We start from the raw sequence: 23630 nt of genomic DNA on the forward strand, positions 1-23630 counted from the left end.
GGATGCTAGGGAAGTACGGTCCCCTGAGTTCGCTCACAGAAAAACCCAGAGTGACGGGCCAGCTGTCTAGCTTTTAGGAAGACGAGTTCAGGTTTGGAGCCCTGCTTCATTCATCACAAGCACCTGAACGTAGAGGCGGGGGGACTCTGTGCGGAGCCGGCCTTGACCCGACGGCCCTGGGGCCGGCAGCTCCTGTCCCCGCGCTCCAGCACGCACCCCACGTGAAAACCGAGCCCGCTCTCCAGAAGGTTCAGTGACCAGGAACAGGCAGGGGTGCCAGAGCAGAGCAGGATGTCTGTCTGAGGGGGACGTTGCTGCCTGGGGTCAGTGACTTTCTGTAAGACCGTGAACCCAAAACCTGACACAAACCAGAAAACCTTCCTATGACTTAAACCTGTCACGAAAACAAGCATCAGCCGTCTCATGAGTTAGCAAATGTTTATTTTAAATAAAAATTAGTTTCATACCATACATATTTACAGGAATGCTATATAAAAATAAAAGCCGGTCATTTCATCTGGGCCACTGTTGGGGAACACCCCCCGCCCCCCAGAAGCCCCGCACCTTCCCCGTAGCTGCCACGTGCCGCGGTGTTCTCTCATCTCGGCCGGGCCTGGGCACTCGCAGGTCCTACGTGTGGTCACCTGGCCGTCCAAAGGCCGTGCCACCCCTGTCCTCAGTTTCCAGGAAACACAGGCAGAAGTGGTCCTTACTGAGGAGGGCCAGTGAGTCCCCGTTTAAATGCCAGCACAGAGAAAGCACCTGAAAGTCACCTGGAGAAAGACAGCCGGAGGGAGAAAGGGTGAGGCCAGGATCCCAGGGTGAGCGCGGCCCCAAATCCTGTGGCCGAAGGACAGGCCTGGAGAGACCCAGCTGCAGCCCCAAAGCTCAGCTCGGGTGGGCGTCTGTGTGTCCCGTGAGAGCTCAGAGCGGTGGGCCCCCACCCGGTGTGTGATGCCAGGGACCAGCCTGAGGTCTCCCCGGATGTGCCCAGAGGGACTCCGACCCTACACCCGAGGCGGTCGCCCACACGAGCCACGGTGCCCAGGTCGGCTGGGAGGGGCTCATCTGTTAGGGTTCTGCCTACGGCCGGTCACAAGCGCCACCACGCTCACCTTCCCCAGGCACCTGCACGGACACGCAGCCTGCTGGCGACCACAGGTACACCTTGCTGCCTCCCGTGCAGATGGCCAGCCGGGGCTGCTGCGGGTCCCACTGGAAGGAGCGCACGGGGGACAGCTGCTCCAGCACCACGAAGAGCCTCAGCTTCTGAATGTCCCAGATCCAGACGGCGTTCGGGACACTGTCTGAGGAGAGAAGACGCGGACACCCTGCTTCGGTGGCCCTGCCTGCGACGCACGCTGGGGGGCAGGCCACAAGCCCCGTGGACGTGGCTGCTCCGGTGTCTACGAGCCGGACGGTCCCCCCGCCCAGGCTTAGAGCCCACAAGGGCGGGTTTGGCGGTTTTTACAGCCCTCAAAACACGTGAGCCCCCTTCCCGCACGAAACGGGCCGTGGCTGTGGTGGCGCCCGGGCCCTGCTGTTCACCCGACGGCAAGCAGCGGGCCGAGGCGCCGAGACACCGCGCCTCCGGGAGCTTCTGTGGGCACAGCGTCCCGGCAGGAGGACGCGACGTGCCAGAAGCCCGTCACCCGGGTTTCGCTCACCCGGTCTTCATGCCCGGGCACCGGAGGAAACGGGGAGGGGCACGGCCCGCGAGCGCGGCCACTGACCGCTTCTCGTCGCCAGGAAGTAGCTGTCCGGGCTGAAGGCCAGCGCTCCGATGCCGATTTTCGGGTTCGCTCTGTCGGCAACAGGCTTCAGGGTCTGTAAGGAGACTGGCACGGAGGCGATCTCATCTAGAACACGGAAAGGGAGGGGACAGGAGCCGCTGGCCTCGTCCACTCAGTTCAGACGGAAGGAAAAGAGGACTTGGCGTTAACCCACGGAGGCAAGATTCTATGGAAACAGAGGCTTAAGGGGACCCGGCCAGGGCGCTGGAGCCCGTGTTGCGGGTCAGCGCGCCAGGTGCCCCCGTGGCGGGGTCTGTGTAGCGGGAGGCCACGTGTGAGCGGGCAGGGGCGTGGCAACTCTGTGCCTTCCCCTCAGTTTTGCCATACACCTAAACTGCTCTAAAAAAGTCTTAAAAAAACCAAAAAGCCATTATAAAACTCACGGCAAAAGGTGGTAAGGTGACGATGGAAGGCCAGGTGAGCGGGTGTGCTGGCTGTGTCCCCCCCCCCCCCCCCCCCCCCCCCCGGTCAGGCGAGTCTAGTGACCCGCAGGTGGGAGGACGCAAGCCGGGAGGTGTCCCTGGCAAACGAGGGAGCACCCCCGCCCCCCCCCCCAGCTGCTCACACTTGGTCTCCGCGGGGGAGGCCACGCCGGCCGCTGCTCTGGGCGGGGGGAAGGCCAGGCGGCCCGGCGCCAGCCGCGGAGTCTTCTCGGCTTCCTTGTACACGACCTGGAAGACACGACGGTCCTGCCACCACCACCGCCCACGCAGGACACGCAGGAGCAGAGGCGGAGACGCACCGGGTAGTGGTGACGCTGGCCCTCGACGCGAGGCGCTGCCGTTCCTGGTGACGGACACGGAGACGCGGGGGCGCCCGGCGTGGGTCCCGCCCCAAGCCCCACCCCGAGCCCGCCCCTCGGGGGAGTGGCCTGTGCTGGCTGCGGGTTCGTACAAGCCCAACCGACCACTGGCCAGTGAGGACACAAGCGTCTCAGTGGTGCCAAGTGACAGACGCAGGTCCCGGGAACGAGGGGACACCTGTGCCCCGAAGCCTGATGGGCCCATGAGGCCGAGGCGGTGAGGCAGCCCGGCTGCCCCCTGGCCTCAGAACGAGCTCGGGCTGCAGGCCGGGAGGGCCGAGCAAACCCTTCGCGGCCCGCGTGGTTGGCCTGCTCGGCCTCGGCCTCCCACAACCATGGATGGCTTCACCCGCCTGCACCTCCAGCCAGGTCCCACCTCAGGACCTCCGCCCCAGCCTCGCTGCCCCAGCCTCGCCTCCCCAGCTGTCCCCTCCCCCTCCCCTCCCTGTCCCCTCCCCTCCCCTTCCACACGGCTACCTGCAGCCCTACTCCTGGTGGCCTCCCTCGTATTTCCCACATGTGGGACAGCTCCCCAAGGTTGGGGTCTGTCTGTCCCCTGCTAAAAAGGACACACACGCCCACCTCAGGCCCTTTGTACTTCCTGTTCTTGCTGCCAGAACTGCTCCTCCCTCCGATGCCGTATCACTTCTTCCTGGCCCCTGACCCTGTGACCGTCCGTGCCTGCCCCAGGGACACCTGCCCCCCCACTTCTCAGGTCTGCTTCTCCAGCCCCAAACGCCCAGTGCTTGCGGGTGAGGGACCCTGGGTACTCTGCCGAGGGCAGGAACAGACCTGAGAGTGACCCATCTGGGGAGTGAGGAGGGCAGGGCAAGGGCAAGGACACCACCTCAGATCCTTTGGGAATTGGCTGAGTCGGACATTTGAAACGTTACCGTCACGGAAGTTTCTGGTGATGTGAGTACCGACATCATCATGAATAACGTAAAGTGAAAAAAGACTTTTTCTACCTCCCTTCTCCAGATGTGGCTCAAACAGAAACCTGCATTCCAGGGAGGGAGGAAGATGGCGGTGAAGGCCAACGCTGGGCTCCGCGCGTCCTGCTGATCGCTCAGATTCCACCCACATCTGCCTAATTTACCCCAATAACCACGAGAAGACTAGCAGAACGGACTCTCCAGAGCCGAGCGCAGACGACAGGCCCACGGAAGAAGGTAGGAAGGGCGGAGGGGCGGTGCACGCTCCACAGACTGGCGGGAGGGAGCCGGGGCGGTGGAGGGGCAGCCAGCCCGCCCGGCAAGGCAGAGCCCCCGAGTCTGGCTGGCAAAAGCGGAGGGGCTGGACGGACTGTGTTCTGTCAGCCAGAGAGACTTAACATCTGGAAGGTTATAAGCTAACAGCTCTGCTCGGAGAACGGGAGGGCCGGAGGACAACGGGAAGGAGCGCCGTTGAGCCCCGGACGACAGAGCGCAGCTTGGCGGGGAACAAAGGCGCTGGGAAGCGCCTTCTCCCTCACCCATCCCCCAGCCAAAATCCCAAAGGGAACCAGTTCCCGTCACGGAACATGCTTGCACCGCGCAAACACCCAACGCTGTGCTTCTGCGGATCCATCCCTCCGACGGGTCGGCCTCCCCCCCGGTGCCGCAGGGCTCCTCCCGAAGCGGATCACCGAAGGAAAAGCGAGCTGAGCCTGCCCCTCCCACCCCTGTGCACCTTGAGGATCCACCCCGGCTAAGACGCCAGATCCCATCGAAGCAGCACCACCAGCCTGGCAGTGTGCACGTGGCCCAGACAGGGGCCACACCACTCCACAGAGAGACCTGCCCCTGGGAGAGGGGAAGAGAAGGTACACACCAGTCTGACTGTGGCCCCAGCGGTGGGCTGGGGACAGACAGCGGCTCTGACTGCAGCCCCGCCCACCAACGCAAGTTACTCCAGACAGCACGGGGGAAGTGCCCTGCAGTTCCACGCCACCCCAGGGACTATCCAAAATGACGAAACGGAGGAATTCTCCTCAAAAGAAACCCCAGGAAATAGCGACAGCTAACGAACTGCTCAAAAACGATTTAAGCAATACAGCAGAAAAGGAATTTAAAATAATAGTCATAAAATTAATCGCTGGGCTTGAAAACAGTATAGAGGACAGCAGAGAATCTATTGCTACAGAGATCAAGGGACTAAGGAACAGTCAGGAGGAGCTAAAAATGCTATAAATAAAGTGCAAAATAAAATGGAGGCGACCACAGCTCGGATTGAAGAGGCAGAGGAGAGAACAGGTGAATTGGAAGATAAAAATTATGGAAAAAGAGGAAGCTGAGAAAAAGAGAGATAAAAAAAATCCAGGAGGATGAGGGGAGACTTAGAGAACTAAGTGACACAATTAAACGTAATAACATATGCATAATTGGGATTCCAGAGGAGGAAGAGAGAGGGAAAGGTGCTGAAGACATACTTGAAGAAATCATAGCTGAGAACTTCCCTGATCTGGGGAAGGAAAAAGGCATTGAAATCCAAGAGGCACAGAGAACTCCCTTCAGACGTAACTTGAATCGATCTTCTGCACAATATATCATAGTGAAACTCACAAAATACAAGGATAAAGAGAATTCTGAAAGCAGCGAGGGATAAACGGGACTTGATATACACAGGTAGACACATAAGGGTAGTAGCAGACCTATCTACTGAAACTTGGCAGGCCAGAAAGGAATGGCAGGAAATCTTCAATGTGATGAACAGGAAAAATAATGCAGCCAAGAATCCTTTACCCAGCAAGTCTGTCATTCAAAATAGAAGGAGAAATAAAGGTTTTCTCAAACAAACAAAAACTGAAGGAATTCATCATCACTAAACGAGCCCTACAAGAGATCCTAAGGGGGACTCTGTGAATGAAATGTTGCAAGGACCACAAAGGACCAGAGACACCACCACAAGCATGAAATCTATAGATAACATAATAACTCTAAACCCTTATCTTTCAATAATAACACTGAATGTAAATGGACTAAATGCGCCAACCAAAAGACACAGGGTATCAGAATGGATAAAAAAAACAAGACCCATCTATTTGCTGTCTACAAGAGACTCATTTTAGACCTGAGGACACCTTCAGATTGAAAGTGAGGGGATGGAGAACTATCTATCATGCTACTGGAAGTCAAAAGAAAGCTGGAGTAGCCATACTTATATCAGACAAACTAGACTCAAATTAAAGGCTGTAACAAGAGATGAAGAAGGGCATTATATAATCATTATAGGTTCTATCCATCAGGAAGAGCTAACAATTATAAATGTCTATGCACCGAATACGGGAGCCCCCAAATATATAAAACAATTAATCAAAAACATAAGCAACCTTATTGATAAGAATGTGGCAATTGCAGGGGACTTTAATACTCCATTTACAACGTTGGACAGATCATCTAGACACAGGATCAACAAAAAAACAAGGGCCCTGAATGATACACTGGATCAGATGGACTTGATAGATATATTTAGAACTCTGCATCCCAAAGCAACAGAATGTACTTTCTTCCCGAGTGCACATGGAACCTTCTCCAAGATAGATCACATACTGGGTCACAAAACAGCCTTTCATAAGTATACAAGAAGTGAGATCATACCATGCATACTTTCAGACCACAATGCTCTGAAGCTTGAAATCAACAACAGGAAAACGTCTGGAAAACCTCCAAAAGCATGGAGGTTAAAGAACACCCTACTAAAGAATGAATGGGTCAAGCAGGCAATTAGAGAAAAAATTAAAAAATATATGGAAACAAATGAAAATGAAAATACAACAATCCAAACGCTTTGGGATGCAGCAAAGGCAGTCCTGAGAGGAAAATACATTGCAATCCAGGCCTACCTCAAGAAACAAGAAAAATCCCCAATACAAAATCTAACAGCACACCTAAAGGAAATAGAAGCAGAACAGCAAAGACACCCCAAATCCAGCAGAAGAAGGGAAATAATAAAGATCAGAGCAGAAATAAACAACATAGAATCTAAAAAAACTGTAGAGCAGATCAATGAAACCAAGAGTTGGTTTTTTGAAAAAATAACCAAAATTGATAAACCTCTAGCCAGGCTTCTCAAAAAGAAAAGGGAGATGACCCAAATAGATAAAATCATGAATGAAAATGGAATTATTACAACCAATCCCTCAGAAATACAAGCAATTATCAGGGAATACTATGAAAAATTATATGCCAACAAACTGGACAGCCTGGAAGAAATGGACAAATTCCTAAGCACCCACACGCTTCCAAAACTCAATCAGGAGGAAATAGAAAGCTTGAACAGACCCATAACCAGCGAAGAAATTGAATCAGTTATCCAAAATCTCCCAACAAATAACAGTCCAGGACCAGATGGCTTCCCAGGGGGGAATTCTACCAGACATTTAAAGCAGAGATAATACCTATCCTTCTCAAGCTATTCCAAAAAATAGAAAGGGAAGGAAAACTTCCAGACTCATTCTATGAAGCCAGCATTACTTTGATTCCTAAACCAGACAGAGACCCAGCAAAAAAAGAGAACTACAGGCCAATATCCCTGATGAATATGGATGCAAAAATTCTCAATAAGATACTAGCAAATCTAATTCAAAAGCATATAAAAAGAATTATTCACCATGATCAAGTGGGATTCATTCCTGGGCTGCAGGGCTGGTTCAACATTTGCAAATCAATCAATGTGATACATCACATTAATAAAAGAAAAGATAAGAACCATATGATCCTGTCAATCGATGCAGAAAAAGCATTTGACAAAATTCAGCATCCTTTCTAAATAAAAACCCTCGAGAAAGTCGGGATAGAAGGAACATACCTTAAACAGCATAAAAGCCATTTATGAAAAGCCCACAGCTAATATCATCCTCAATGGGGAAAAACTGAGAGCTTTTTCCCTGAGATCAGGAACACGACAGGGGTGTCCACTCTCACCGCTGTTGTTTAACACAGTGTTGGAAGTGCTAGCATCAGCAATCAGACAACAAAAGGAAATCAAAGGCATCCAAACTGGCAAAGATGAAGTCAAGCTTTCACTCTTTGCAGATGACATGATATTATACATGGAAAACCTGATAGACTCCACCAAAAGTCTGCTAAAACTGATATATGAATTCATCAAAGTCGCAGGATACAAAATCAATGTACAGAAATCAGTTGCATTCTTCTATGCTAATAATGAGGCAACAGAAAGACAAATAAAGAAACTGATCCCATTCACAACTGCACCAAGAAGCATAAAATACCTAGGAATAAACCTAACCAAAGATGTGAAAGATCTGTATGCAGAAAACTATAGAAACCTTATGAAGGAAATTGAAAAAGTTACAAAGAAATGGAAAAACATTCCGTGCTCATGGACTGAAAGAATAAATATTGTTAAAATGTCAATACTACCCAAAGCCATCTACACATTCAATGCAATCCCAATCAAAATTGCACCAGCGTTCTTCTTGAAGCTAGAACAAGCAATCCTAAAATTTGTATGGAACCACAAAAGACCCCGAATAGCCAAAGTAATACTGAAGAAGAAAATCAAGGCAGGAGGCATCACAATCCCAGACTTTAGCCTCTACTACAAAGCTGTAATCATCAGGACAGCATGGTATTGGCACAAAAACAGACACATGGGGCGCCTGGGTGGCTCAGTCGGTTGGGCGTCCGACTTCGGCTCAGGTCATGATCTCGCGGTCTGTGAACCCAAGCCCCGCGTCGGGCTCTGTGCTGACAGCTTGGAGCCTGGAGCCTGTTTCGGATTCTGTGTCTCCCTCTCTCTCTGACCCTCCCCTGCTCATGCACTGTCTCTCTCTGTCTCAAAAATAAATAAATGTTAAAAAACAAAAACAAAAACAAAAAACAAAAACAGACACACAGACCAATGGAATAGAATAGAAACCCCAGAACTAGATCCACAAAAATATGGCCAACTAATCTTTGACAAAGCAGGAAAGAATATCCAATGGAAAAAAGACAGTCTCTTTAATAAATGGTGCTGGGAGAACTGGACAGCAACATGCAGAAGGATGAAACTAGACCACTTTCTCACACCATTCACAAAAACAAACTCAAAATGGATGAAGGACCTAAATGTGAGACAGGAAACCATCAAAACCCTGGAGGAGAAAGCAGGGAAAAACCTCTCTGACTTCAGCCGCAGCAATTTCTTACTTGACACATCCCCAAAGGCAAGGGAATTAAAAGCAAAAACGAACTACTGGGACCTCATGAAGATAAAAAGCTTCTGCACAGCAAAGGAAACAATCAACAAAACTAAAAGGCAACCAACGGAATGGGAAAAGATATTTGCAAATGACATATTGGACAAAGCCCTAGTATTCAAATCTATAAAGAACTCACCAAACTCCACACCCGAAAAACAAATAATCCAGTGAAGAAATGGACAGAAAGCATGAATAGACACTTCTCTAAAGAAGACATCCAGATGGCCAACAGGCACATGAAAAGATGCTCAACGTTGCTCCTCATCAGGGAAATAAAAATCAAAACCACACTGAGACACCACCTCACGCCGGTCGGAGTGGCTAAAAGGAACAAATCAGGAGACTATAGATGTTGGAGAGGATGTGGAGAAACGGGAACCCTCTTGCACTGTTGGTGGGAATGCAAACTGGTGCAGCCGCTCTGGAAAGCAGTGTGGAGGTTCCTCAGAAAATTAAAAATAGATCTACCCGATGACCCAGCAATAGCACTGCTAGGAATTTACCCAAGGGATACAGGAGTGCTGATGCACAGGGGCACTTGTACCCCAATGTTTATAGCAGCACTTTCAACAATAGCCAAATTCTGGAAAGAGCCTAAATGTCCATCAACTGATGAATGGGTAAAGAAATTGTGGTTTAAATACACAATGGAATACTACGTGGCAATGAGAAAGAATGAAATCTGGCCCTTTGTAGCAACGTGGATGGAACTGGAGAGTGTTATGCTAAGTGAAATAAGCCACACAGAGAGAGACAGATACCGTATGTTTTCACTCTTATGTGGATCCTGAGAAACTTAGCAGAAGACCAGGGGGGAGGAGAAGGGGGGAAAAATGGTTAGAGAGGGAGGGAGCCAAAACATAAGAGACTCCTAAAAGCTGAGAACAAACTGAGGGTTGATGGGGGGTGGGAGGGAGGGGAAAGCGGGTGATGGGCACTGAGGAGGGCACCTGTTGGGATGAGCCCTGGGTGTTGTATGGAAACCAAGTTGACAATAAATTTCATAAAAAAAAAAAAGAAAGGAAAGGAAGGGAAGGGAAGGGAAGGAAGATGCATTCCAGACTTACTATTCTGGGATTGTTAATGGTGGCTGGGTGCCCGAACTCTGTGATCATTTTCCAAGTCACGTGATTAAGGATGCGCACCTGAGGGGAGAGAGTGCGCGTGAGGGCCCCTGGCGGGCGCCGTGCCCGCAGCATCTCCACATGTGCTACTGGGTCTCACCTTCCCGTCATAGCTTCCGATGGCCAGGAACTGACTGCTGGGGCTCCAGGCCACAGACTTGACGCCCAGGGACCACTCGTAGGCACAGTACGCGGACAAGAGCCGGCCGTCCAAGGAGTAGAGCAGGACCTTGTACTGCAGGAGACAGTGCAGATGTTGACACTCACCCTGACCGCAGCATGGGGGGGGTGGGGGGGTGGAATGGGGACACAGCCGATGGCCAGCGGGAGGTCAGAAGGAAGACCGGTGGAGCGGGACAGGCCCTCCCGCAGAGGGGACAGTGGGGACCTTGGCCGCAAACGTAAGGACTCGCTGGTCAAAGGGCTGGGCTTGGCATCGGAGCCTGGTGAGCCGACCGAGCCTCCACATTCAGAAAGCGTCGGGTAAACACAGGTCAAAGCACCCCAACACACAGGGTCTGCCTGGTCACCCTGCATACCTCCAGGCAGGTGTCCCACACTGCCAGCACACAGCCGTTTGGGGCCCACTCGATCCCTGCGAGGTCCTGGGTCTCTGTGTCAAAGTGCTTCCAAAGCAAGACAGGGAAACATTAAATTCGAAAGTGTTTTCTTGAACAAGTATACATTTTATCACTGATGTTGGGAACACGTTTCATATTTAATTTCCTTGTACAGAAATGGACAATGTCTCCAGCCCTGTCCTTCCGTCGTTAAAATCCTGCCTGAGCACTCAGGAGGCCCCAGGCGGGCCCAGGTGGAGCCCACCGGGCAGGACAGTGCCCAGCACCGCTGGCTGTGAAGCAGCTCCCGCGGCCTGGCACCACCCCCCCCCTCCCCCACCCCCTACTCCCTCCCCCTTCTCGCCTGGCTGGGCCTCACTCCTGGAAGATCAGCTCGGGCGAGATCCCGCCAGGACACCCCATGCCCGGGTCGATGGGGCCGCCTCCGTGCTCTGGCAGGAGGGGCACTGCCAGTCCGAAGGCCTCTCCACACCCACCCGGCCCGTGGAGCGAAGCCCGGCCAGGGGAGGAGGGCCCCGCGCACCCGGCCGCGGCCCCTGGAGGCTGGCCCAGAGCAGACCCTCCCGGGGCAGCAGCCCCTGGGCGAACCGCACGGCCCTGACAAGAGGACAGCGGCTCACGCCGATGGCCTGTGGCCGCCCCGCTCCCCGGCAGGCCCCCCCCCCCAACCCACCCCCCGGGGCGTGCCCCCCGGTGACCCGCCCGCCGCGAGATGGCGCTGCCGCGACCCCTCCCAAAGGTGCCCGGGGCCTCGGAGACGCGAGGCGTCAGCCGCCCCCGCCCCGCGGCCAGCAGGGCACCCCCTACCCGCAGGAGCTGCCAGTCGCTGCAGACGAAGACGCTCACGTGGTCCTGGCAGTCGCGCCGCTCCGCCAGCGCCATGTAGCGGCCGTCCCGGGTAAAGGAGACCCCTGGCGGGAGGACAGGGACACCCCGCTGCAGCCCCAGGGAGCGGTGAGAAACCAGAGGCAGGGGTCACGGGGAGGGACGGGCGCCCGCAGCCAGACGGCGGGGCGGAGAGCGAGACCGCGGCCTCGGTGCAGCAGCCCAGGCACCCCCCGACCCCCGACCCCCGACCGACCCCCGACCCCCGACCGGCAAGGGATCTGACTGAAAACCGCAGGAACCGGGCCCCGAAGAACCACAAAGTGTCACTGAAAATGCAGCTCCTGACGGATCGTCGTTTTTGGAGCACAAATCGTAGGGAGCTCAGCCAGCTTGTCAGCTTCTCATCACACCCAGTTTTACTTTTTTAAAAGAGTATCTTATTTACTTTTGAGACCGAGAGAAAGCAACAGCTGGGGGGGGGGGGGGGGCGCTGGCAGAGAGAGAGGGAGACGGAACCGAAGCGGGCTCCGCCCCGACAGCACAGAGCCCGACGTGGGGCTTGAACCTGGGAGCGCAGAGATCACGAGCTGAGCCCAAGGCGGACGGACCCTCAGCCGGCCGACTGAGCCACGCAGGCGCCCCAACTTCCTACGTGTACTTTTGAATTACTCGGGAGAAGAAAACATAAGGTCGGAGTTTAGAAATAAGCTTTGGTTGAAAACGTGAAACCGTATTGTCCGTTCTGTTAGTCGCAAGGCCCCAGGCCCCAGCGCACACTTCATGAGCCACGAGAACACACAAGGCGCTGCTGTCTGCACCCATCGCGGCAACTTCACGATTCAGGGATGGGCACCCCACTCGCTCTCCGCGGTCCAACCGAGTCCCGCGGTGGCCGGCTGGGCAGGGCGGCCGCCCTCTCCCCGGCACAGAGACCACAGAGCTGGCCAACGGAAGTCTGGAGGTTTAAAGTGCAGAACTGGGGGGGGGGAGGGGCAGGTCCTGGGACACACATCAACCCAAGGGACCTGACCCCCAGTCCTACCACAGGAAGGGAACCGCACGTAAAGCCTACTTCTCTGAGGTCCTTTAAACCACTGCGGTTCTATCTGGGAAGGGGAGCCCCTGTCCTCGGGAGACACACACGGAACTATTCACAGAGAAGCATCCGCAGGTCTGGGGCGTAGAGACAGAAGCTGGCCACACGCTGATAAGCCGCTGAGACTACTGTGCCCGTAAATTTTCTGTATTAAAAAAGTGTCCCTCTCCCGCCCCCCCCCCCCCCCGCCCCCGCCCCGGGCCCTGAACAGAAACAACAAAGAAACAGCTTTCAAATCAGCTTCGACCGACTCACCCTGCTGACAGGCTTTGGGGTATTTGATGTAAGACACAGACTTTGTGCACAAGGACCAGACAGTTATCCGCAGCTGTCGAGGAGAAGCGGAAAGAGAAACGGTGTGCAGGTTTAGCAGCTGGGAAGACGGCGGTTAAGTCATAGACAGGCATCAGTGACCCAGTAAGAGGTTTACTGCAGAATTAAGAACAGTAGTTGCTCCTGGGTGTCCCCCCCACCCCCCACCCCAGTCTCCCGTCCTTTAATTTCATGCCCCTGGTGTTTGGTTTTCTTTTTGTAACAGTATCGCGTGAGCGACACAAAGTCGAATAGAAGTGCATTTAGTTTAAAATTTCAAAGTAACTGCGGTTTTCCTCTCCTAACAAACGTGCAGACGCCGGCAGGCAAGCTGTCCAGGACGCTGGGTGTCCCGGGGACTGAGCGAGGTCAACCTGCTTGGTCCTCTGCCTCAGCAGACTCGTGAGCAGGAGGTGGGGGCAGAAGGGCCCGTGCGGTGGCCTCGCTGCACGGCTGCTTCCCCACAGGGTTTCTGGGGGTGACCGCTCTGTCAGCCGGCCGTCTCCCCTCCTCTCCCGCCCGCGTGCCTGGCGGGGTGGTCACGGACACCCGTCCCCAGGAAGAGCCCCACAGTATAGCTTTTAAGCGTTCAAACGCCCGTCTACATTTACATCTAATATTGAGGTTCTATGACCCCCTAGATCCCATTAGAGCTTAAAAGGGAATAACCAGAATTTCTTAACCCCGATTCCTAGCTTTGTTTCTAAAAACTGTCTCCGTGCCCTTCCCGTTGGCTGACGTGGCAGTTCACTACTTGACGAGCATCCAACAGCTGACTCTGAACAAGGACAACGCTGGAAAACACACTCACCTGGTTTCCAGATTTACTGTAAAGTACAATAATCAGAGAGTATGCTGTTCGCACAAAGCGAGGCTAATAGGTCAATGGAACAAGACAGAATCCGGAAACAGTCCTGCACACACACAGGCAACGGGTTTTTGACAGAAGCGCGAGTGGAAAAGATCTAAACTCAAAATAGGTCCTATGTCTACACTTAGGAGCCCAAACCATAAAACTTGTAGAAGAAAACAGAATAAACTCTTTTTGGATCTTGGGTTGGGTGGGGATTTCTTTAGATGCACAAAACATAAAAAAAAAACAAAACAAAAAAAACCTGATCCGTTAGACTCCATTGAAAGGAAACACTTCTGCTCTTTAAAAGAAGCTGTTAACTAACTGAGAGGGCAAGCTGTAGGAGAAAACACTTGCCAGGCGCGTGTCTAGGAAAGGACTCGCATCCAGAACATAGTAGAAGAAACTTCACAGTTGAGTAACGTGACTAGCCACCCGACAAAGAAACGAACAGACAAGTCCTACGATAACGGGCATGTGACAGAGGTCTAATGGCATTAGTCATGAGGACAATGCAAACTAAAACCACAGGCAGGGGCGTCTGGGAGGCTCAGGTGGCTGGGCGTCTGACTTCAGCTCAGGTCATGATCTCTGGGTTTGTGAGATCGAGCCCCGTGTCGGGCTGTGTGCCGACAGCTAGGAGGCTGCTTGGGATTCTCTCTCCCTCTCTCTCTCTCTCTGCCTCTTCCCCACTTGTGCTGTCTCTCTCTTTCTCAAAATAAATAAAGTTAAAACAAAAACAAAAACAAAAACAAAAAAACCACAGGGAGACACCACAACACAAGACTGACTACAGTAGAAAACCGCTCTGACGCGTGTCGAGGGTCGTGAGAGTGTGGACACCTGAGCTCTAACCTGGGGGGGCAGCCACGTTAGAGAGCAGTCGGCAGTTTCCTGAAGCGTCCCGCACATGCCCCCCTGGCACCCCCTCCTAGGGATTTACCCGAGTCAAATGACGTGTGTCCCAGCAGCTCGTTCCGGACGGCGCCCATGGGAAAGCGCCCACGGCCTGCCAGATGGTGGACGGAAAGCAGAGGCCGTGTCCCTGTGCCACGGAATGGCACCCGGCCATGAGGGACCGCCACCGATACCCTCAGTGACAGCACAGCGCTGAGTGACAGAGGCCAAACACAGAGCCCCCCATGCCACGTGGCCCCACCGACAGAGAATGTGGACAGCAAGCAGGCAGTGGCTATCTGGGAGCAGCTGTGGGCACGGACGGGGCTGTCCACGTTCTGGCTGAGCTGCGCGCCTCAAGGGGTGAATGGTGCTCGTCGGTGGTTTTAACTGGCTTTGTGGACATGTAAGAAAAAGGTTTTCGGCTTATTTTTTTTTTGAGGCAGCTACGGGCTGTTTACAACACAGACAGACACTGAAGTTTAAGGACACGGGAAGGTGGAAAAGTAACAGGAGTGAAAAAGAAAAACCACGAGAGCCACAGGCTAGGCGAACAGCTGACAAAACAGGTTTGTGAGGCAAAAAGATCCACGAGGGGCCACGAACGATGAGTTACAATCAAGGCTCCACTGGCCGTGAAGACATAACATCCTCAGTCCGACCGCAGCTGGTAACAGCACCTCACAAGTACAGTAAACAAACCGACACCACAAGGGCAACGGGAGGGGGCAGCCCCACAGACACCGACACGCGACAACCCCGGGGACATAAACAGTGTGGCACGGCAAACCGGCGTGCCAACAGCGGAAGAGGAAGGAAAATCGGAAATTTTATGTAAACATAAAGAAATTCAGTTCTTGATAAACGTCGTTGGGAAAAAGATAGACGTGGATCCCTTCCTCACACCACACAGTCCACAGGAACCCGAAGCGCATATTAACCAAGTGTGCGCGAGTGTGCATGTGTGTGAAACAAGGTATGAAAGCACTCAACCTCACTAATAGTCAGGAAACGACAAGTAAAACCACAATGCACCTTCCTCTGTAGCTCCACTGGCCTGGCAGCTACCTATCTATCACCTATCTATCTATCTATCTATCTATCTATCTATCTATTTATTTTTGAGAGAGACAGAGACAGAGCGCAAGTAGGGGAGGGGCAGAGACAGAGGGAGACACAGAATCCAAAGCAGGCTCCAGGGTCCGAGCTGTCAGCACAGAGCCCGATGCGGGGCTTGAACTCACAAACCCAGAGATCATGACCCGAGCTGAGGTTGGACGCTCAACCGACGGACCCACCCCCGTGGCCCCGAAGTTGTTTTTTAAAATTAGATGGGGCGCCTGGGTGGCGCAGTCGGTTAAGCGTCCGACTTCAGCCAGGTCACGATCTCGCAGTCCGTGAGTTCGAGCCCCGCGTCAGGCTCTGGGCTGACGGCTCAGAGCCTGGAGCCTGTTTCCGGTTCTGTGTCTCCCTCTCTCTCTGCCCCTCCCCCGTTCATGCTCTGTCTCTCTCTGTCCCAAAAATAAATAAACGTTGAAAAAAAATTTTTTTTTTTAAATTAGATTCATGCTGGGGCACCTGGCTGGCTCAGTTGGGGAAGTACGTGACTCATGATCTCCGGGTTGTGAGTTCAAGCCCCAGGTTGGATGTAGAGATTACTTAAATAAAAATAAAACTTTAAAAAATAATAATAGTAAATAAAATTAGACTCGTGTTGTCAGGAACTTGAATGAACTTAGAAGGAAATTAGAATTTCACTCATTTTTCTTTTTTTATGTTTATTTAATTTTGGGAGAGACAGAGTGCTAGCAGGGGAGGGGCAGAGAGAGAGAGTGGGGGGTGGGGAGGAGACCGAATCCAAAGCAGGCTCCAGGCTCTGAGCTGTCAGCACAAAGCCTGACTCGGGGCTCGAACTCACGAACTGTGAGGTTATGACCTGAGCCAAAGTCAGACGCTTAACAGACTGAGCCCCCCAGGTGCCCCAGGACTGGCAGTCAGTTTAAATCCTGATAAAAAGCTTTGGAAAGTCGAATGCCATCTACTATAACCAGGCAGTCCCCCAGGCTACCCCCGACAGGGTGCCTCAATATAGGTCACGTACAATATACTCCCGGCACCGTGGCCCCTACCCCCTTGAACACCGGCAGCGGCAGAGGGCAGACGAGTGTGCCGTGACTTCCCCTGAGAGGAACAGCAGAGTGAGCCACACCTTCCAGATGGACGAACCCCGAGGGCGAAGAGAACCACCCCGGAATACAGAGGACGAACTCGCGTCAGCAAACTTGAAACAGATGCGAAGCAAGCAACAGTGTATACGCTCGTTGTGCATGCGCACACGTGCACACACACACACACACACGACCCAAAGGAAAGCAAGAACGGGTTAACACAGAACGCAGGGTCCATCCCGCCTCTGTGGGGCATGCAGGCAGCCCTGCTCTGGGCCGGGGGGGGGGGGGGGGGGGCACACAGTGCTTCACCCTCGGGGACCCTGTGCAAAGGGCCTGTCACATTCGTGTACGGGAGGCAGGGAGGCCCTGGCACACGTCCGTCTGGACACTGGATTCTGGCCCCAAGAATTCTAATCACGAAGACTGTCAGGTGAGGCCGTATAAACAGTTCAACACGTCTGAAAACTTCAAGTTGCAAACGTCTTTAAAAGGCCAACGTGGGGCGCCTGGGTGGCGCAGTCGATTAAGCGTCCGACTTCAGCCAGGTCACGATCTCGCGGTCCGTGAGTTCGAGCCCCGTGTCGGGCTCTGGGCTGATGGCTCGGAGCCTGGAGCCTGTTTCCGATTCTGTGTCTCCCTCTCTCTCTGCCCCTCCCCCGTTCATGCTCTGTCTCTCTCTGTCCCAAAAATAAATAAACGTTGAAAAAAATAAAAAATAAAAAATAAAAAATAAAAAAAAATAAAAATAAAAGGCCAACGTGTGCAGCTGTGGGTCTCGGTCCACTTTCTGTCTGACTCCGGATTTCAGCTCATGTCATGATCTCGCGTGAGATCGAGCCTCCCACTGGGCTCTGCACCAAGCATACGGAGCCCGCTCAAGATTCTCTCTCCCTCCCTCCCTCCCTCTCTCTCTGCCCCCACCCCCACTCTCTCTCAAATTAAAAATGGATGAATGGGGGCGCCTGGGTGGCTCAGTCGGTTGAGCGTCCGACTTCAGCTCAGGTCATGATGTCGCGGCTCATGGGTTCGGGCCCCACATCGGGCTCTGTGCTGACAGCTCGGAGCCTGGAGCCTGGAACCTGCTTTGGATTCTGTGTCGTCCTCTCTCTCTGCCCCTAAGCCGCTCGCATTCTGTCTCTGTCTCTCTCAGAAATAAATAAACATTAAAAAAAATAATAAAGTAAAATAAAATAAAATAAAATATAAAAAAAATGAATGAATGAATGAATGAAAAGTCACCATGCACACCGCAAGGAAACCAAGCGCCCTGCGTCCTGCTCAGTCTCCGACAGCCTGTATGAGTAGACACCACATCAAAAGCGGGTCTTAAACCGAAACAGAAGGTACGTGAAGCCACACGGCTGTGTGAGGCGGCCGACTCAGCCGCCCCCTCATGGCTGGACACAGGCCTTCTCCCACATGATGCCAACTTGAAAAAGACCCGATGATGACATCCCACAGGGTCGCCCGGCACCCTCACGGCTGGGCACAGACACTCGCCCTCGCCACACGCACGCACTGTCCCCTCTGCAGCCTGGGGCGGGGCTCCTGCAGGGCACCGGGCAGCCCAGGCCTGGGGGTTCAGGCCCACACCCTGGGTCATGACACCCCCTCAAAAGGCACATCGTTAACGGGATCTACGCATTTCTCTGTCTTTGAAAACAACACTGCTGACACCAAAGACCTTCTACCCCAACACCTTATATGTGCAAATTCCCTAACTTTGGCGGAGCGGGGGGGGGGGGGGCCAGCGAGGCTCGGACAGGACGCAGCAGCGACCAGCGGTCACAGGTCAGGCATCTTAAAGATGTAAAGTCGATCGCAGTGAATTCATCTTCTACCCCCCCAGTAAAGGAACTGTTTAATTCTTAAATCCTGTCATTTAAAACCCGCGTTACTTTGCCTTAAATTTGGGCAGAAAGATCATACAACACCCGTGTCGACCTAAGACACACATCTTTCTCCGCTCTCCCTCTCTCCCCATATATGTATATACATATCTGAAAGCTACACATCGTTCTCCAAAATTCACCCGCCTGACCGCTACCCAGCAGTTTCCGGAGAAAGGCGCGAGGAGTCGCCCGCCTCCGTGCGACGACGTGTGCCCGGGGCCTTTGCACTTACGTGGAACTCGGTCGTGTTGAGGATGTGGCGGCCGTCGGGGCTCCAGCAGGAGGCCACCAGCCCGGCCGAGCCCTCGTCGATCGTGCAGTGCCACTGCGGCTGCTCCAGGGACCACACCTGCATTCGCAACGGACAGAAACGCAGACCCAGGGCGCGTGAGCGCACGCGCGTCACGCTGGAACACAGCCGGTCCCACGGCACACGGTCGGGACACGGGGCGCGTTTGCACATCCGCCACGAGGCAGGGCTGGAGCCGGACCGCGGCACAAAAGCCACGCTCCCGGGGGACCTCACAGGGTTGCTTTCAAAGCCCTTCGCCCGCCCTCCGAGCTCCTTCGGGGAAACTTCAGATCTACTAGAAACGCATCTTCATCTTTGCGCTTCCCCAAACCCGTGAGGCCCAAGCTTCTAGACAGCTGTCTGCGGACACTTCCTCTTACTGAATTCTACCTGATGGCACATGAAGGCGAGTTAAGTGTTTTCCTGTTTTCCAAGTACTTAAGCTATTAGGGAACCGCTGTAGTTTTAAGAGGAAACCGGCTTGAGCCGCCTCGCCTTTTTTCTCAAACTAGGAGGGCGCAGAAGATGCTAGCTCCTTCCCAGTCACCCTCAGGCAAGAGCCCCTGGCTCGGAGCCCCGCGGGCGGCGCACCTGAACCTGCCCCCGCTTGTACATGGCGCACAGGATGAAGAGGGAGTCCGCCGACCACTCGATGTGCTGGATCTGGTCCAGGCACGTGTACAGGTGAAGGACCTGGAGGGTGTGCACGTCGCGGACCACCAAGCGGTACTGGACGCAAGAAGCCTAAAAACGGGGAAAAAAAGCCCTTGATGGTCTAACAGTCGAAGGGAAGGGAGCTCAGGAGCCGGTGCTCCCCTCCGTCCAGGCATTCTAGCTCCCTCTGTCCTTCCGGATGTATTTCCTGCCTGGACGGCCTCATGTTCACAGACTGTCACCCCCTCTAAGGATACGGGTTCACGAAAAGGCAAGGTTGAAATACACAAACTAGGTGTTGACATTGCTCCAGGATAAGACATTCTGTTAAAACTCGCTACTGGGTCATTTCTTACTTTCTGACTCGCGTCTTAAAAACTAAAGCAGGACACAGCGTGGGAACAGCTCTTCTGTGAACTAAGCCAGCACTCTGCTGCTTTAGCCACCGGCAGACAAGGCACAGGGAGTGCGGACGGGGGCCTCAGAGTCCTTGGTGAGAAGGACCACGGAGACATAAGGACGAGGCAACAGAAAAATACGTATTTGTCCCTGCCCCCAGGCCCTGGCACAGGACTCCTCGAGTCCTCGAAACGTCCTGGGCGGTAGGAGCGTCTTTTGTTCTAACGAGGCAACTCTAAGTGGGCTCCTGGCCACCAGAAATGCCAGCCATGATTAGAAGCTTGGAATGTTCAGTCCCACTCCCCCTTCTCCAGAGAGGGGACAGGGGCTGGAAGCGGAGTTAATAATTCATCACGAGGAATCCTCTGTAAAATGCCAACAGGACAGTGTTCAGAGAGCTCCAGGCCGGTGAACACAGGCACACAGGGCAGGTGACGCACCCACGCCCACGGGGACAGCGGCGCCTGCACTCGGGACCCTCCTGGACCTTGTCTTCTGGATCTCTTCACCTGGCTGTTCACCTGGATCCTCTCTGGTCTCCTTTAGCACAAGTGTCTGAGTTCTGTGAGCCACGCTGGCAAATCAGCCGAACCCGAGGAGGGGGCTGTGGGAGCCTCTGACTGGTGGCCCAGGCGGACGGAAGTTGTGCGGAGCTCGAGGACCCGCAGCTCTGGCTGGAATCTGAAGTGGGGGGCACAGGGGCGCGTGGGGGGCACAGCTGGTGAAGCGCCCGCCTTCAGCTCACGTCACGATCTCATGCTTCAGGGGTTCCAGCCCCACATCGGGCTCACTGCTGTCAGCACGGAGCCCACTGCAGATCCTGCCCCCCTCTCTGCCCCGCCCCTGCTCATGCTCTCTCTCTCTCTCTCTCTCTCTCAAAAATGAAAAAAAAAAATAAAATAAAATAAACAAGAAAATAAACATTAAAAAAAATGCAGTGGGTGGGCGGTCCGCCTCGGGTCTCCAGGGGGACGGTGCCAGAATCGAGCTGTGTGGCACCCGCTGGTGTCCTGGGGGCTTGTGTGCTGTGACACACCCCCAGCTCCTGGCAAACGTGACGGGAAGTGTCAGCAGTGCGGGACAGCAGTGTAACAGCAGCCGCGGGACAGCAGAGGCGAGAAGCAGCAGCAGGCTGACGCTTTCCTGACACAGGAGGGGACACAGGGAGGTTTCTCTTCCACTGCGGGGACTTATTCTGAGTACCGACCGTGAAGATGTTTAAGCGTTAATCCTGTTTTCTTGAAGAGGCGGTCTGTGTCCACGTTTGTTAATAATATCCATATCTAAGCAAATTATTTGGGTATACTTATCTGATTTTAGATTATATTATAGTTTAAAAATCAAGACTGGTTTTAAAAAAAATTTTTTTTTGATGTTTATTTAGTTTTGAGAGAGGGAGAGCGAGCGAGCAGTGGAAGGGCAGAGAGAGAGAGGGAGATACAGAATCCGAAGCAGCTCCAGGCTCTGAGCTGTCAGCACAGAGCCCAACACTGGGCTCCAACTCATACACCCCGAGATCATGACCTGAGCCAAAGTCGGACGCTTAACTGACTGGGCCACCCAGGCACCCCAAGAACTGATTTTTAAATGTTAATTGCTTCGTTCTTATCAAGATCAAACTCAATTATTGGTTTGTGTTTTAGAAACCTTTTCTTTCCTTTTCCAAACCTTCCTTTTCCTTTTGAAAAAAACCTCAGGGCGCCTGGGGAGCTCCTTGTGATCTCATGGTTTGTGAGGGAGTGTGAGTTCTGTGAGTTTGAGCCGTGGGCTCCATGACGCTGATGAGGAGCCTGCTTGGGATTCTCTCTCTCCCTCTCTCTCCCTCCCTCCCTCTCTCTCTCTCTCTCTCTCTCACCTCTCTCTGCCCCTCCCCCACTCGTACGCTCTCACTCTCAAAAATAGTTTAAAAAACACACCTCATGAGTCTTCCTTGTAAAAAGGAGAAGGGGAGGGTAACTTCAGGTGAGAACATGTGTCACATTGTAGCTTTGTCATCAGTTACAATGAGCTCCTTAAGACAGGGAGCATGTGTCATGGCGTGGAAAAACCATTATCAGATCTGTTGCAAGATATTAAAAACGGCAACACAGACCTACTTTCTTCAGGATTTAGGATAGAGCTTCGAAGAACAAGACTCCAGTAACACCATATTTCCACCAGAGTGGAGAAGCCAAAAAAAAAAAAAAAAAAAAAAAAAAAGCACCAAAACTAAGCAAAGGAACATAGTCTCTCTCTTTATAATTCACTGGAATTTTCATAGACGATTTTTTTAAACAACGAATTTATGGGGGCGCCTGGGTGGCGCAGTCGGTTAAGCGTCCGACTTCAGCCAGGTCACGATCTCGCGGTCCGTGAGTTCGAGCCCCGCGTCAGGCTCTGGGCTGATGGCTCAGAGCCTGGAGCCTGTTTCCGATTCTGTGTCTCCCTCTCTCTCTGCCCCTCCCCCGTTCATGCTCTGTCTCTCTCTGTTCCAAAAATAAAATAAAAACGTTGAAAAAAAAAAAAAAAAACAACAACGAATTTATGGGGAGCACTTCAAAAAATACGCGACGGTTTCTGGGGGTGAACTTGAAGCTGAAGACATTGTGTATCTCTTAGCAGAATGCTAATTTATGTATTTAGGATAATACCTCCACAAAGGAGTTCCAGTTTCAAAGAGCTGGACAAAGAACAGGAATGTTCAGGTTCAAACTGAAAAGTCATGAAACGTCGGTGAGTTAACATACAGAACTAAACAGACACACTTTCTTTTTTTTTTTTAACAGACACACTTTCTATAGGGCTGATCTTTTCCTGAATGGACTTCCAGTGCCAATCATACCGCCAGGTCCCGAGGATACACACTGATGATGTTGGTGTGTTTCCTGCACAGACTGGCTAAGCGATTTCAGCAGCATTTGGTCGCCACCCCACCCCGTGATGAACAGCTCGAATCCCAATCGTTCGAATAAACAGCAGTGCGGACGACTGGACTCATCCGGGCAGAGACTGCTGGTTATTTCAATCGCTTATTTGCCATATGGTGGGGGGCGGGGAGGGCTGGCAAAGACAAAGTCGCTGCACCAGGTTACAGCCAACAGAACTAGGTATGTCCCCCCATGTGTCAAAATAACAACAACGAGCTGATATCCTCTGTACCCTCAAATGTGTGACGACAACACTGCCATTACCTGCCTCTGACAGATGGAAACTGGGGTGTAGGGACGCTGGCACCTGCCCACGCCCCATTCCCCCGGGGCCCCTGCTTGGGGCATCTGTCAAGTCCCCAGCCCCGGTGTCCGCCCGGGTCACGTGCCCTGGGTCCCCTGCTCCAGGGCGCCTGCCTCGGTGTCCGCCCGGGGCCCCCGTCCGAGTCCCCAGCCCAGGGTCCCCTGCCTCGGGTGTCAGCCGGGGTCACGTGCCCTGGGTCCCCAGCCTCGGGTGTCAGCCCGGGGCCCCTGCTTGAGGCCCGCACCGGCGGACCCCCAAGCTGCCACCTCCTCCCGGGCCCCGCGGCCGCTCACCAGGTACTTGCCATTCGGGGAGAACTTGCAGAGCAGGCCGGAGAGCTTGAACACCTCGGAGAAGTTCATGGCGGCCTCCGACCCCCGGCCCCGAGCGCTCCACTCCAGCCGGGTCTGCGGCAACCGCCAACACCGCGGCCGGAAGTGACGGAGGGCGGAAGCACCTCGCAGCCTATCAGGACCCCGGGTGCCCGCGCAGCATTGTGGGGCTTGTAGTTCGCGCGTTCCCGCGCCGCCGCGCTT

At 53.6% G+C, this 23630-nt stretch overlaps 1 protein-coding gene across 5 annotated transcripts; it reads right to left on the reverse strand.

Annotated features, from left to right (window-relative positions):
• Window positions 1-424: 424 nt before the first annotated feature.
• WRAP73 (WD repeat containing, antisense to TP73) lies at window positions 425-23552 on the reverse strand. Of its 5 annotated transcripts, none has more exons than XM_045475399.1 (12): window positions 23388-23552; window positions 19423-19575; window positions 18772-18888; window positions 12670-12742; window positions 11298-11401; window positions 10449-10535; window positions 10010-10144; window positions 9853-9930; window positions 2359-2464; window positions 1734-1859; window positions 1116-1307; window positions 425-773 (listed from the first exon to the last, which is right to left on the reverse strand). In XM_045475399.1, the coding sequence occupies exons 1-12, from the start codon at window positions 23454-23456 to the stop codon at window positions 631-633; spliced, it is 1383 nt and encodes a 460-aa protein (XP_045331355.1). In that variant the 5' UTR covers window positions 23457-23552; the 3' UTR covers window positions 425-630. The 5 variants fall into 5 exon arrangements, with proteins under 5 accessions (XP_045331355.1, XP_045331357.1, XP_045331359.1 ...); XM_045475401.1 differs by having other exon boundaries at window positions 18772-18946; window positions 23388-23528; XM_045475403.1 differs by lacking the exon at window positions 23388-23552 and adding an exon at window positions 20406-20619.
• Window positions 23553-23630: the final 78 nt, after the last annotated feature.

Source organism: Leopardus geoffroyi, chromosome C1, assembly GCF_018350155.1.
Source record: "Leopardus geoffroyi isolate Oge1 chromosome C1, O.geoffroyi_Oge1_pat1.0, whole genome shotgun sequence".
Lineage (NCBI taxonomy): Eukaryota > Metazoa > Chordata > Mammalia > Carnivora > Felidae > Leopardus > Leopardus geoffroyi.

Excerpts from the sequence above, each read along its gene's own strand:
- WRAP73 (XM_045475401.1), bottom strand. Across the intron at positions 10,145-10,448 it reads TGTGGGACACCTGCCTGGAG|TACAAGGTCCTGCTCTACTC; the intron begins GTATGCAGGGTG and ends TGTCTCCTGCAG. Across the intron at positions 9,931-10,009 it reads TCGGAAGCTATGACGGGAAG|GTGCGCATCCTTAATCACGT; the intron begins GTGAGACCCAGT and ends CTCTCCCCTCAG.